The 14,561-nt window shown below is 39.0% G+C and overlaps 2 protein-coding genes across 8 annotated transcripts in view; one reads left to right on the top strand and one right to left on the bottom strand.

The window, feature by feature from the left end:
• The window catches only part of LOC100667206 (signal recognition particle subunit SRP54), a 91,844-nt gene extending 91,160 nt beyond the window's left edge, over window positions 1–684 (bottom strand). The window contains exon 1 of one of the 2 annotated variants that reach the window (XM_064292396.1): window positions 423–684. The gene's annotated coding sequence lies outside the window, so the exon portion shown is untranslated. The remainder of the gene's footprint in view (window positions 1–422) is intronic. The other variant, XM_003408833.3, reaches the window with a different exon arrangement.
• Window positions 685–704: 20 nt separating this feature from the next.
• Window positions 705–14,561, top strand: part of LOC100664073 (uncharacterized) — a 37,884-nt gene continuing 24,027 nt past the window's right edge. The window contains exons 1-3 of one of the 6 annotated variants that reach the window (XM_064292397.1): window positions 710–941; window positions 10,494–10,581; window positions 13,189–13,310. In XM_064292397.1, coding sequence (XP_064148467.1) covers window positions 936–941; window positions 10,494–10,581; window positions 13,189–13,310 — 216 coding nt within the window. In that variant the 5' untranslated portion in view covers window positions 710–935. Of the gene's footprint in view, window positions 10,456–10,493; window positions 10,582–13,188; window positions 13,311–14,561 lie in introns of all 6 variants that reach the window. The other 5 variants (XM_064292398.1, XM_010588590.3, XM_010588589.3 and 2 more) reach the window with 5 other exon arrangements.

Genomic DNA, 14,561 nt, shown 5'->3' with positions numbered 1-14,561 from the left:
TAAATCATTATTGGCACTGAACTGATATCCCTTACTCATTTATTGAACGCCTACTACATGCAAGACAATGTGTTAAGCACTATGAACGCAAAGAAAAATAAAATCTGGTACTTGTCACAAGATTTTCGTGGAAGTAGTCCCTTTATCAGGAAAGCAAAACAAAGAGTCAGGCTTGCAGCTGTCTACATCTTATTTGGCTCTGGTAAATCTGAAGACAACTTGAAAAGGGCACTGCGCATCTTTCAATAAAAGTTCTGATAGTGGACATGAGATAAAGAAGAGCTAGAGAACCTCATTCTCAGTGACGACAACCGGTGGCCAGGGAAACCAACTCTCTCTCGAGTCTCTTGCCCCGTAAGCAGGGTTGGGGCGGCCCCTACTTGACCCTCCATATACTGGGGCGGGAAAAAGCAGACACTTACCGCAAAAGCAGGCACCAACGCCGTGGCCCAAAGGGCCCGGGATTCCTTCGCGAGGCCCCACGCCGAGGGAGAAGACCCAGGAAAGCCAAGGAGCCGACAGACAGGTGCGACCCCACAACCCGACTTCCCAAACTGTACAAACTAGGGTCCCAGCGCCCAGCACCGCGACGCCAACTCCCACCAGCTGGAAGACCGACGACTGCCACCGAACCTTCCGCCCAATGAGGAAACGTCACCACTCGGCGTTGTCCAGCCTTTCATGAAGAGAATAAACTTCCGCTTCCGGGGCACGCCGGTGCCTGGTTCCTATTGAAAGGGCTTATGAAGTCATTATTTGCTTCGCTCTGCTTTCGGTTTTAGTTTTTTCTGCCCAATAACTGTAGAGCAAAGTTAGTGACCAAATAGAAGGCTCTCTAAGGCCTCTTTAGTGATGCCACCCCAGGAAAGAAATACGGCCTCAAGAAGCCACCGTTAGAAAATGAGACTCGGCTGAGCTGAGTTGAATGAGGATAAATGGAGGTAGGTTTGAGGCTAGGGATCGCCGGGAGCACTTCAGGCTCCCTGGTAGGGGGCGGGGCCCCCACGGAGGCGAGTCCTCCGAAGATCGGATCGAGTGTTGACTCCGCGGCGCGTGCGCAATACGAGCTTCCTTCCGCGCTGCTTTCTGCTCCAACATGGAATTCTGCTCCGCTCGGCGAGCGGTGCTGCAGCTGCTCGGCGCGGTAGCGCCGACCGACCGTCCAGCGCTGCTCCAGTGGATGCGAACGACCCGTAAGCGACCAGGGCTAGAAGCAGGTGGTACGGGCAAGAATAGTCTGTGGGCGCTGACCTTGGGGACGTAGGACGGGTGAGGCCAAAGACCTTCCATGGGGTCGCTGTGCTAGTCTCTGCTCTACTGTGGGCAGGTTGACTGGAGCGCACGCTCAGTCTTTCGGCCTCTCAGAGTCCATCTTAAGATTGGGTGAAGAGCTGGCTCTGGGTTTATGATTTCGTTGGAGGCTTGGGACAAGTCTTAAGAGCTTTCTTGTGCCTAATTCCGTTTCTGAATAAGAGGATAATCCATCTTCCCCATTACTCCTCCCACAAATTTGTGAGAATGAGTGAGATACTACCTGAAAAAGCACTTTGCAAGAGAGGGTTTAGGGTGTAGAGCTGGAGGCTTTTACTGTAGCTGGTGCGTTTTGTCGATCGTAAAATGGGCCATCAGTTTAATAGCAATTTTTCTGGGAGGAGAAGCCTTTGATTTTAAACCATTAAAATTTAATAATAGTAATAATAAGCACGAGTTAGAATCGAAGAAATGTGATAATTAGGCCTAGTTATTGATTATTGGGATAGACTTGGCAAAGTAAAGCCTGGTGAAAGCGCAAGAAAATAGAATAGTCTTTGTTAACTATGCCAGATCGTACTATGTTCTACACCTCTAAACGTTGATTCTCGTGATTATTTTCGTCCAGTCTTACGGCTTAAAATGTCTGTTTGCTGATGACTCCCAATTTTAGATTTCCAGCCCTGACTTTTTCTAGAACTCTCTTTTTGTGATGTCAGGGTCTATCAGTGGAGTTAGGTATTATTGTTATCATTATTACTACCCATTTTTATTCTGAGGAGAGCACTCTAGATAAGATGCCAAACTACAATTAACTTGGACATGCAATGTCAAGGTTTATCCTGGAAAGTATAGGACACCAGACACAATAGCTTCTTGTTTATAGACGCATACAAGATTACTTCAAGACAGGAATTTTGAAAAATTTGCTGAGTCTCTTATCACTTCATTTAAACCCTGTATTACCAGTTTCATTCATCATATCCCAGTTCTTTATAAGACAATGCCAATCCCATTTCTGCATTCTTATGCCCAAGGTAATTCATTCCAAAAATATTGAGTGCCTGCAAAAATGCCACATACTGCCTGGCTCTGGCAGTTGTAAAATTACCGAAACACCCCTGCTCTCAAGAAGCTCTTAGTTTTGTGGAGTAATTTGTAATCTAAATCTCTAATTTTAGAGGTATTACTTGAGACTACATTTTTCAAAATCACAAAGACTTGAAAGCATGTTTTAGGTGGTAAACAAGAGGACCCAGTATCACTGGTTAAATAATACGTTTTTACTTTTTTTAAAGGCAGTTTTTTTGCATCTCTCCAGCAGACCCTGTAGTCAGAGATGGTCAAAAAATTAAACAATTTAGAAAATAACTTGAGTTTCTGAAGAATGTTTATTAGCGTGACTATTTTAAGAAATGAGAGTACCAGATGGCTTAAAATGAAGAAGTGTGTTTTGTTACAAACTGTGTAACCATGTAGTGTAATTTACTAGTATACCTGTTTATGAAAAAAAAAAAGTTTATGAAGTGGCTCTAAATACAGCACAAAAGATTCTTCCATTCAACCATTTTTCATTTTCCTAATTGAATTTCCTTCTTCCAGAAAAATGTTTGATCTCTAACATCAAGTTACTTGCATAATATCTTGTATAACAGTTGCATAAACCAAAACCAAACAAACCCATTGCTGTCAAATTGGTTCTGACTCATAGTGACCCTACAGGGCAGAATAGAACTGCACCTTAGGGTTTCCAAGGAGCAGTTGGTAGATTCAAACTGCCAGCCTTTTCTGGTTATCAGCCAAACATTTAACCACAGTGCCACCAGGGCTCCTGACATTTGCTTAGACCTTTAATTATAACTCTCCTTGGGTAATAGACATTGAGTGTGACTGGTAAAATCACTGATTTTAAATACACGAAAAGAATAATAAAATTGTTCTGTAAAGGTATAGTGATTAGGCTGGTACAACCAGACAAGTGGACCAGGGCAGAGCCAAGCACATGTCAATGTGTGATACAAACTGAAGATCTGGAAGAAATGAAGTCGAAAGCCTACATTTCATCTTGGTACAGCTTAAGCCAAAGGCCTAGGAAACAAAACGGACAATATAGGAAGGATAAACAAGTCTGAGGGCCAAAGTAAGCAAAAATAAGCCTCTCTCTCCCTCACACCCCCCAACCCCCAAAAATAAAAAACACAGCAGTACCTCAGCGCACTAATTATTGATCCTGTGGTGGAACATCTGTTCTCTTCTATTTCCTGTGTGTATAAAGTGGGCTCTTGATCTAGATTTCAAAGGGTAGGAAAGTGACTGTGATCTATTAAGTGAAGGGAGATGAGAGCCAGAACTCCAAATGGAGTCCCCAATAGACATATTTAAAACACACACACACACAGGAGCAGAAATATTAACAAACGTTGAATTAGTCCTGAATATGTAAATACAAATGAGGAAGTACAACCAATAGCCTGTAACGGTGTCTATTAAGGACCAAGTTACAGAGGATAGGAAATTAGGGTTTGCTATAAGAAAATTGGAAACCCTGGTGGTGTAGTGGTGAAGAGTTTGGCTGCTAACCAAAATGTCAGTAGTTCAAATCCAGGAGGTACTCCTTGGAAACCTTATGGGACAGTTCTACTCTGTCCTATAGGGTCACTATGAGTCAGAATCAACTCGACAGCAACAGATTTGGTTTTTGACTACAAGGAAATTAACAAACTCATCAAGAAAATAATTTAAATACTTAAAGAAGATAATAACGGTAGGTGACTAGAAGCTTCTCTGCATCCTGTATTTTAGATACATCTTCAGTGAGCAGAATTAGACATGGAGTTGAGCAGCAGCTCAGAGCTGTTACAGGTTCTTCCTAGTACCTACAAATATAAAAAGCAAAGTCTGGGATCTAGTTACATTTGTCAGGCAGCATACTGCTTCAGTTCTCTATTGTACTACCATCGAGTAGATACTAGTATAACATAACTTAAATGTAACCAGAATGCTTTTTAGAAGTGAGGATTATTAAGACTTCAGCTCATTTACTTTGGACACATCATCAGGAAAGCCCAATCACTAGAAACAGACATCATCTTTGGTAAAGCAGAGGGTCAGTGAAAAAGAGAGAAACTCTCACTGAGATGGATTGGCACAGTAGCCACCACAGTGGGCTCAATCATATCAGAGGTCATAAAGATAGCACAGGACCAGGCAACAATTCCTTCTGTTATACATAAGGTCGCTGTGAGTTGGAGCCTACTCGACAGCATCTAACAACAAGTAAATGGAGAGATGAACCTTGTTCATGGGTCAGAAGAATCAATACTGTTAAGATACCAGTTCTCCCCAGGTTGCTATATAGATTCAACACAATCCCTATCAAAATCTCAACACAGTTTTTTTTAGGAACTCAAGCTGAATTCTGAAATTCATGTGAAAACACAATAGACCTAGAAGAGCCAAAGTTTTTTGGAAAAAGAAGTTGGAGGGCTAAGGTGACCCAATTTCAAGAATTAAATCAACATGGTAATATCGTGAAGATAGAAAAGTAGATCAGTGGAGCATAGAAAGTCCAAAAATAAACTCACACATATGTGGATTTTTTTTTTTATCCCTACCTTCTTTTTTTTATTGCCAAGTTGGTCTTTATTAAAATTATAAACATTTCCTGTGTTAAAGATGTTAATAAAGCTCAAAAGGCAAGCTACAAAATGGGAGAAAATATTTTGTAAACACATATCTGATAGAGGCCTGACATAAAATACTCAAAGAATTCTTTTTTTTTAATTCTAAAATTTATACATAAATTGTTTCGTGACATTGGTTCCAATCCCTTCAGTGTGTCTGCACTCTCTCCCTTTCCCCTTCTACCCCAGGTTCCTGTGTCCATTTGTCCAATTTTCCTGTCCTTTCCTGCCTTCTCATCTTTGCTTCTGGACAGGTGTAGCCCATTTTGTCTTGTATACTTGATTGAACTAAGAAGCATGTTCCTCACGTGTGTTACTGTTCTATAGGTTTATCTAATCTTCAGTTGAAAAGTAAGCTTCAGGAGTGGCTTCAGTTCTGAATTAGCAGGGAGCCCAGGGGCCATAGTCTCGGTGGTTCCTCCAGTCTCTGTCAGACCAGAAAGTCTGGTCTTTTTTTTGTGAATTAGAATTTTGTTCTACATTTTTCTCCCTCTCTGTCCAGAACCCTTTATTGTAACCCCTGTCAGAGTGGTGGTAGCCAGGCATCATCTGGTTCTTCTGGGCCGTAGAGGCTGTGGTTCATGTGGTCCATTAGTCCTTTGAACTAGTATTTTCCTTGTGTCTTTGATTTTCTTCATTCTCCTTTGCTTCAGATGGGATGGGACCAATAGATGTACCTTAGCACTCAAAAGCTTTTAAGACCCCAGACACTACTCACCAAAGTGGGATGTAGAACATTTTCTTTGTGATCTATGTTATACCATTTGACCTAGATACTCCCTGAGACCATGGTCTCTAGCCCTCAGCCCCAGTAACTCAGTCCCTCAAGGTGTTTGGATGTGTCTAGGAAACTTCTATGACTTTGCCTTGGTTAAGTTGTGCTGACTTCCCGTATATTGTGTTGTCTTTCCCTTCATCAAAGTTAGCACTTGTCTACTGTCTAGCTAGTGATTTCCCCTCCCCACACCTCTCCTCCCTTGTAACCAACAAAGATTGTTTTTTTTCTGTGTGTAAACCTTTTCTTGGGTTTTTATAATAGTGGTCTCACACAGTATTTGTCCTTTTGTGGTTAATTTATCTCACTCAGCATAATGCCCTCCAGATTAATCCATGTTGTGAGATGTTTCGAGGATTCATCGTTGTTCTTTATCGTTGAGTAATAGTCCATTGTGTGTACATACCATTATTTCTTTATATTCACTGTTGATGGGCACTTTGGTTGTTTCCATCTTTTTGCTATCGTGAACAGTGCTGCAATGAACATGGGTCTACATCTGTCTATTCATGTGACAGCTCTTTTTTCTCTAGGATATATTCCTAGAAGTGGGCTTGGTGGATCGTATGATATTTCTATTTCTAGCTTTTTAAGGAGGTGCCATATCGTTTTCCATAGTGGTTGTACCGTTTTACATTCCCACCATCGTTGCACAAGAGTTCCAGTCTCCCTGTGATCTCACCAACATTTGTTAATGTTTTTTTGATTAGTCCCAGTAATCTTGGGGTAAGATGGTATCTCATGGTAGTTTTGATTTGTCTTTCTCTAATGGCTTATGATTGTGAGCATTTCCTCGCGTCTGTTAGCCACCTGAATGTTTTCATTGGTGAAATGTCTGTTCATACCCTTTGCCCATTTTTTAATTGGATTTTTTGTCTTTTTGTTATTGAGGTGTTGAAGTATTCTGTAGATTTTAGAGATTAGACCCTTGTCAAACTACAGGGCAGAGCAGAACTGCCTCATAGCCAAGATTTTTTTTTCCCAGTCTGTAGGTTCCCTTTTTACTCTTTTGATGAGCACAAGTGTTTAATTTTTAGGAGCTCCCAGTTATCTACTTTCATTTCTGGTGTTTGTGCATTGTTAGTTACGGTTTTTATTGTATTTATGCCATGTACTAGGGTCCCTACTGTTGTTACTGTTTTTTCTTCCATGATCTTTATCATTTTATGTTTTATATTTAGGTCTTTGATCCATTTTGCGTTAGTTTTTGTGTATGGTGTGAGATATGGGTCATATATGGGTTTTTGAAAAAGTCCGAAGACAATGTGGTAGAGAAAGGATGTCCTTTTCAACAAATGGTACTGGAACAATTTGGCCAGAGAGAACGGGATTTTCCTGGAGTTTTTTGTTTTTATTTTTTTCTATGCCTGTTGGTCCCAGGTCTCTGGTACCCATTCCAGAATATCTGGGAGAAAGAACGGAAACCCAAGGAACTCATCACAGTGTCCTTCATCAAGACCTGAGCCCCCAGCCAGATCACCTTCTTACCTGCTTTCAGAATCCTTCTATAATTGCTTATTGAATTATTTCCAGGGTATTTAGTTGTATTTAAAGGAGAAGAACAGGGAAGAATGAGGGAAGCTGCCATTTTATCTAGGACCAGAAACTGCCTCAATAAATTTTTTATTTGAATAGGGACTTCAGAATAATATATGATGTGAGTGAATTATGCATTATAAGTCATTAGAGGTGAGGATATGGGTGAATGAGGACTAGAGGTGTGGAGTTAGACTCCATGGAGATGGTGTAACTTGGACAGGGCCTTATTGCAGAAAGCAAGGTCATGCAATTGAAAGGAATGATATGAACAGGAAGGATTGTGGAAAACAACTAAAGACATTTGCCTGACTAGAGCAAAAATTATGTTAGGGAGTAATGGGAATAGAAAATAGGATGGTTAAACTCGATGGCACTGGGTTTTTTTTTGTTTTTTTTTTTAACTTCTGTTAATATCCTGGAAAGCCTTAAAAGTCTGGAGTAAGAGTTAATATATTGGAAAACAAGAAGCCATCCAAAAATTTTAAAGAGGGGGAGTGATATGAAAATGAGATTTAAGCAAGACTATTTTAAAATAGGTATGTAAAGTATTTTATAAAGGGGAGAAACTGACATCAAAGAGCTAGTTATAAATTTGTAATAGTATTCTAAGTGTGAAGTCACGACTATGGCTATGATTGAAGAGGAAATGGGATTAAAAGAAGAACATGGTGGGACTTGGTACCTGTCTAGATACATAAAAAGTAGAATTTGCTTCATAGGCTGTAAGCTTGGTAACCTTTCTTTTCCCATATGCTTAATTAAGCAGGAAATTTTTTAAGAATTAATTCTGCCGTTTAGAAAAGCTCTTCTTTCTCCACGCCCTTCCCACCTACATATGTAATTTGAGAAAAGCTTTACTGTCTCTAGGCAGCCAATTAGCACCTTTCTTTAATCTTTCTGCAAGCAACATAACTGTTACCACACATTCTGAAATAGTTATTATGCATGTTAAAAGATGCTCAGCCTCACTAGTAATGGAAGAAATCCAAATTAAAACAACAAAGGTTTTTGTTTGTTTGTTTTAATTATTCGATGCTTTAAGGGCTTGATGAGATGTATTCTTATTCATTTCTGTTAGAGTAAATTGATACAGCCTTTCAGGAAAGAAATTCAACAAGATGTTGCAAAAGGCTTTAAATGTTTAAGTTGTTCCCTTTCTAGGAATGTATACTAAGGAAATGATCTGAAATGCAAAGATGATGTATACCAAAATGTTAGATTCAGTGCCTCCAATATTTCACAATTATATCTTTATCTGTCAACAGTAGGAGTGAGTGGTAAAAGAAGGACTATACATATGCTGGAATAGTACACAGTTTTTAAAAATAATCTTTCAAGAATTTTAATGACATAAGAGTAAATGTTTATGATATAATGTTAAGTGAATTGCAGTTTTACATACTTCAGTAACATCCACGTCATGCCTTTCTAATGTGTTTTTATAGCCATTATTAGAGCAAAATACTCTTGCATCCTTTTCAGAAGTTACTTGCCAACCACTACAGATAATAAAACCAATTTTAGCCTTCTTGAGCTAAAAATTTCCCCCTTGAAGTCTGAAAGTGCTCCTTAACAATTATGAATCAGACATTTAGATAAGAAGTAACTTGGAATAGAATAAACACATTTAGGGAGAACATTTATATAAGTTGTATCTTAGTAAAATTATTAAATCGGACATATTTTCATTTTGATTCATGAAATTGACATTTTAAAAATACAGTTTGGAAAATGAGTTCACCAAACTTAACCACACTGATCCTCAAACGGTAGTTAACATCTATTGAATGCTTTCTATGGCTGATTACTGTTCTAAGGCAATATGCTAAACATATATATTAACTCCTTTAATCCTCAAAACAATCCCTTGAGATGGCTATTACTATTATTCCCACTTTATAAATGAGACCACTGAGGCTCAGAAAGTTAAGCAACTTGCCTAGGTAATAAGTGTTGGACCAACGACTCTAATTCAGGCCATTCTTTTAACTGTTATTCAGAGTTTGTCCCTGAGATACAATTCCAAAGGATAGGAGTAAGGTCAGCTGAATAAGCGAGGGTGGTTTCAACCAAGAGTCAAAAATTGTAAGTAGAGCCCAAATGAGAGGAACAGTTTTGGATGAGTGATTCCTAACTTTCATCTCATCAGCCTTAAGCAGTGTTTGATAGTATGGCCTTAGGAGCCAGAAATGGGGAAAATAATAGTACACCTCACAGAGATGTTGTGAAGACTGAAAGTGAATGCATGTAGAGCTTGTAGCAGAGTGCCTTGCATATAGTACTCAATAAATATTAGCTATTATTAAAGATTTCTTAAGAACTTTTTCCTAGAAAAATATGCATATTTATATGTACACAGAAGCATACAACTTTGGGCCTCTTGTGACCACGTAAAACCAAGTGTGGATCCTCTTAAGTAGCGCCATGGTGAAGAAACCCTCCTGTAACTGAAGAAATACTCTTTTATTCGTGAATGTGGTTGAATCAGAGTTTGTTGTCTAGGGTAAGGGATGCCAATTCTCATTTTTACCTGGTATCCTTGGTATTGAGGTAAAACAAGTGCAGTCTTCATTTAACTCTGCTTTTTTTTATTGACTGAGTAATAACAATTTCATAGTATCTCCGGCCTTCTTGACCGGTGATGCTTACATTAGTTGGGGGATTGATTTCCCAAATAAACAGAATTTGCAGCCATTCTCATTTTTTATTTCTCCAGCTCCCTAGATCTTCACATATTATTGTTTTAAGACATTTGGGCTTCCACTGCCACCACAACCCCTTCCCAACTCTGTCAATAACCCAGTAGCAGTAGTGATCAGAGCCTGAAGACGCTACAAAATAGTAGCAGAAGAGAATAAACCCCAGTGCCATTGAGTCAGTTTCAACTCATAGCAACCCTATAGGACAGAGTAGAACTGCCCCATAGAGTTTCCAAGGAGCACCTGGTGGATTTGAACTGCTGACCTATTGGTTAGCAGCCATAGTTCTTAACCACTACACCACCAGGGCTTCCCAGAAGAAAATAAGCTAAGGTTATCATGGATTAGAGAACTAGATTGCCAAACTGTGTTCAGTTCCAGGGCCACATTTAAGTGGGCTGTCCAGAAGCAAGTCCAGAAGACAGTGACAAAGGTGGCAAAGGATGTGGCTACCATATCATGAGAAGAACCACGGTCAGAGCTAGGGAGAGAGAAGACTAAGGTAGAGGTAGGAAAACTCACGAACCTTCTTCTCTGTCACTTTAGGGGAGGCTGTATGGTATAGTGATTATGAGTTCAGGGTTAGACCTGCATTCAAAACTCAACTCTCACTTTCTGGCTGATGTGACCCAAGGCAAGTAACTTAACTTCTCTGACCTCTGGTTTGCTTTTTTTGTATTCTGGTAAAATAGAGATGATACTAGTACCACCTGTATGATATAAAGGATTAAATAGTAATGTTTGAAGAGCACTGTACGATATCTAGCATGCCTTAAGTGCTCCTTCAGTAAATGTTGTATAGCATTAAAGATGATGATTCCCCTCAGGCTGCATTTGGAAAAAGTAGTTGATGTTTAAGAGAGGCAGATTCTGGTTCAGTCAGAGATAGGTTCTGCTATCTGGTAAGATGTCACAGCCTCTTTTCTACTCTAAGACTTTAATTTTATAAAGGAGGCCCACACGAAGACTGTTTATTAACATAGTTGTTTATGTTACAGAATTAAATTCAAAGAAGTTGAGTAGTGAAATAGTTTAACATAATGAGATTTTTATCAGCTTCTTTAGTTATGCCATTTACAAATTGAGAGAACTTGCCAAAGGATCACTGGTGTAAGTAGTAGTATTGGGATTAAATTTGAGTCATGAAGGCTTCCAGACAGTGTTCTATCTATGGAGAGAAGTGAAGCAGATGTTAGGTATTAATTAGCACCTTGGGGAAACTTAGATTGGAAGAATACAATGAAAAAAGCCAGCTTTAAAAAAAAAAAAAAAGAACTCATCAAAGATGCTATTTAAGTTCCACCTAAAACAATTTGGAATGCATCTTAATAGTATTTTTTGTTTTCCTATAACTTATATTCTGCTTCCTTCTAGAAATAATGTGAAGCAACGGCTTAGAACACTGTTCTAGAGATGGGAGGAAAGAAAAAAGAGCTAAAAGGTTTTCCCATATCAGTTCAGACAGCCAAATGATATTACCTTGGTATTAACTACTGTAGCTCAGAGGGAATTTTGTAGAGAAAGAACCGTTGTATGTAGGGACGTAGAGTGGCATTGCAAAAAAGAAGAGGACAGTCTTTAGAGGCAGAAAACCTAGGTTTATGTCCTTGTGCTACTGTTGGCCTGCTTTGTAACTTTTACCAATTCATTTAACTTTAGAAGACGCCAGTTTTCTCACCTGTAAATCTGGGAATGTAATCTTGCTTTGTCTTCCTCATGTTGAATTTTTAATGGTTAAGTGATTTAATTTCTATTGAAAGAACTTTGTAAACCAAAAAACATGTTCCAAATGTTAAGTGTTATTTGTGATATGAATAGAGTATTCTGAGCTAATGTGCAAGGTTCTGTTTTGTTTTGTTTTCCAAAGCAATTATTTTATGTCTAAGAAGGAAATCCTGAGCTTACTTAGCAACAACCAAAGATTGGGGGGGCCAGGCATATGGAAATGGATGATATTTTCTTCAGTATCTCCTTATTTTTCTTCTATAAGCCAAAAACCAAACCCAGTGCCGTTGAGTCGATTCCTACTCATAGCAACCCTACAGGACAGAGTAGAACTGCCCCTATAGAGTTTCCCTATAGCTACTTTAAAGCGGTGAGAAAGACAAATCCTACCAAGAATTCAGTATAAGAAAGTCTTTTAAGAGAAATGTAAATTCCTTTGTTCCCTATACCACCATTTCATTAGTAGCCCTTTCCAGTCTCAGTGGCATCCCAGACAGTAGCAGACTTCAAGAATGTTTTGCTTCCAGATAAGTCACATTCTGTTTAAAATTGTATATGAGCTGCTCAGAAGTGATACTTTTTAGAGCCAATTTAAAGCAAAATTTTAAACCCACATAAAAATTGAAACAACGGAACAATGACTGCCACTTTTAAACCCTCACCTTGATTCACCAGGTGTCAACATCTTATCATACCTGCTGTCTTGATTGCTATACACACACTTCCCTTTTGCCAGACCATCCAAAAGTAGGCCATAGATATCAAAAATCTGCTATTATAATTATCACTGTGTATGCTCCTCTACTGTAGCAGAGCATCACGATTTTGGTGCCAGATGTTAGTGCTTATTATCTGAAGTCTGGGTACATTTTATTGGCACCATGGATACTCAGAATTATCTTCTTAGTAATCCCTTGTGTGATATCTCCTGAATTTCTAAGGTCTGTATGGTCAGAGAAGGAATGTTTGACTACTTATGAGTGAATATAGAACTCTATAAGCCAAGTGGCAGTGCTATTTTTGAGTGAAGGCCCCTGGATGATTGAAACTACTAACCTAAAGTTGGCAGTTCATACCCACCCAGTGGTGCCACAGAAGAAAGGCCTGGTGACCTGCTCCCGTAAAAGTTACAGCCAAGAAAACCCTCTGGAGCAGTTCTGCACTAACACATGGAGTTGCCACAAATCGAAATCAGCTTGATGGCAATGAGTTTGGTTTTTATTCTTGACTAAAAATAAAGTGGCTAAAACACAACGTGTTTCAAGATACATTTGCTTTTGTATAACAGGCTAAAATAGTCAAGTTGTGTATTTCACAAAATTTGGAAAAAGGAAAAACTCAATATTTTAAATGGAACTTTTGTAAGAACTTGAATTTGTCATTGGTTAGAAGGGTTATTGTTATAAACTGCTTTCACCTGATGGAAAATATGCCCATATTTTCCATCTATATGTATTTGCCAAAATTTATAGTTGTATGACTGACTACAACTATAAAACCTATCCCCCCCCCCCAGGAGATTTTGATGAATTCACTCAAGATAATAATGATATTATGTTGAAAAGCATAGCAGAAGACCTTCGGAACTGCTTGCCTCTAGAAACCATGCTTTCCTCAGAACATCTCGCCCTTCAAAAAGTAAATACGTTAAATTATTTTTCTCTAAATGCTATTTAAGAATTCTGCTTAAGTTAAAGTGATGTGTTTATCCCCTTACAGTTTTGTATTTAAAAACAAAGTTCACACTCTTCTTGTCAGTTAAGTATTGAGTGCTTGGTAAGGTTTGGCCATGCAATGGATGCTGTGGGAGACACAGAAGATGTATGAAGCATAATCTCTGCCTTCTAGGAGGGCGTTCTAGTTGTGAAGATCCAGCTCATTGTTTGTAAAAACATTTGTCAAAAATCACAACAGTTAAGAATAAATGCCTAAATTTAACTAATAATAGGTTAAAAAGGTGGATGGACCTTAGAAAAAGAGGGTAACAGCTAAAGTAGTCAGGAGAAGTGTCATGGAAGAGGTGGATTTGAGCTAGGCTTTAAAAAATCGTTGGTAATATTGGGTAAGGGGAACAATATGAGTACAGGCCAGAGGCTGTACTGAATGTATTATGGTATCAGGTTGTGAGGAGACTTGCTTGCAGGTACCTGTTGGGTAGTGGTGGAATATAAGATTGGTTTAACCATTTAGGATTTTTTTTTTTAATACTGAAGACATTCTGGACTTGATAGCAATTTATTTTAATTATCTTATTTTTTTATTTTATTTTAATAAATTTAATTATTTCGCTTTAGGTGAAAGGGTTTACAGAACAAATTAGTATCTCATTAAACAATACACAAACTGGTTTGTCACATTGGTTGCCAACCCTGTGACGTGCCAGCACTCTCCCCTTCTCAATCTTGGATTCACCATTTCCATTTGTCCAGCTTTCCTGTCCCTTCCTGCTTACTCATCCTTGCCCCTGGGCTGGTGTGCCCATTTAGTCTTATATACATAGTTATTGTTTGTTTTATGGACCTGTCTAATCTTTGGCTGAAGACTGAACCTCAGGAGTGACTTCAATACTCAGTTAAAAGGGTGTCACAGGGCCATACTCTTGGGCTTGCTCCAGTCTCTGTCAGACCAGTAAGTCTGGTCTTTTATATGTGAGTTTGAATTTTGTTCTGTATTTTGTTCCAGCTCTGGCCAGGACCCTCTATTGTGATCCCTGTCAGAGTAGTTGGTGGTGGTAGCTGGGCACCATCTAGTTGTGCTGGACTCAGTCTGGTGGAGGCTGTGGTAGTTGTGTTCCATTAGTTCTTTGGACTAATCTTTCTCTTGTGTTTATGAATTTCTTCATTCGTCCTTGCTCCAAATGGGTGAGACCAGTACACGTATCTTAGATGG

This window comes from Loxodonta africana, chromosome 10, assembly GCF_030014295.1.
Source record: "Loxodonta africana isolate mLoxAfr1 chromosome 10, mLoxAfr1.hap2, whole genome shotgun sequence".
Classification (NCBI taxonomy): domain Eukaryota; kingdom Metazoa; phylum Chordata; class Mammalia; order Proboscidea; family Elephantidae; genus Loxodonta; species Loxodonta africana.
This window is presented reverse-complemented; position numbering and strand designations above follow the sequence as displayed.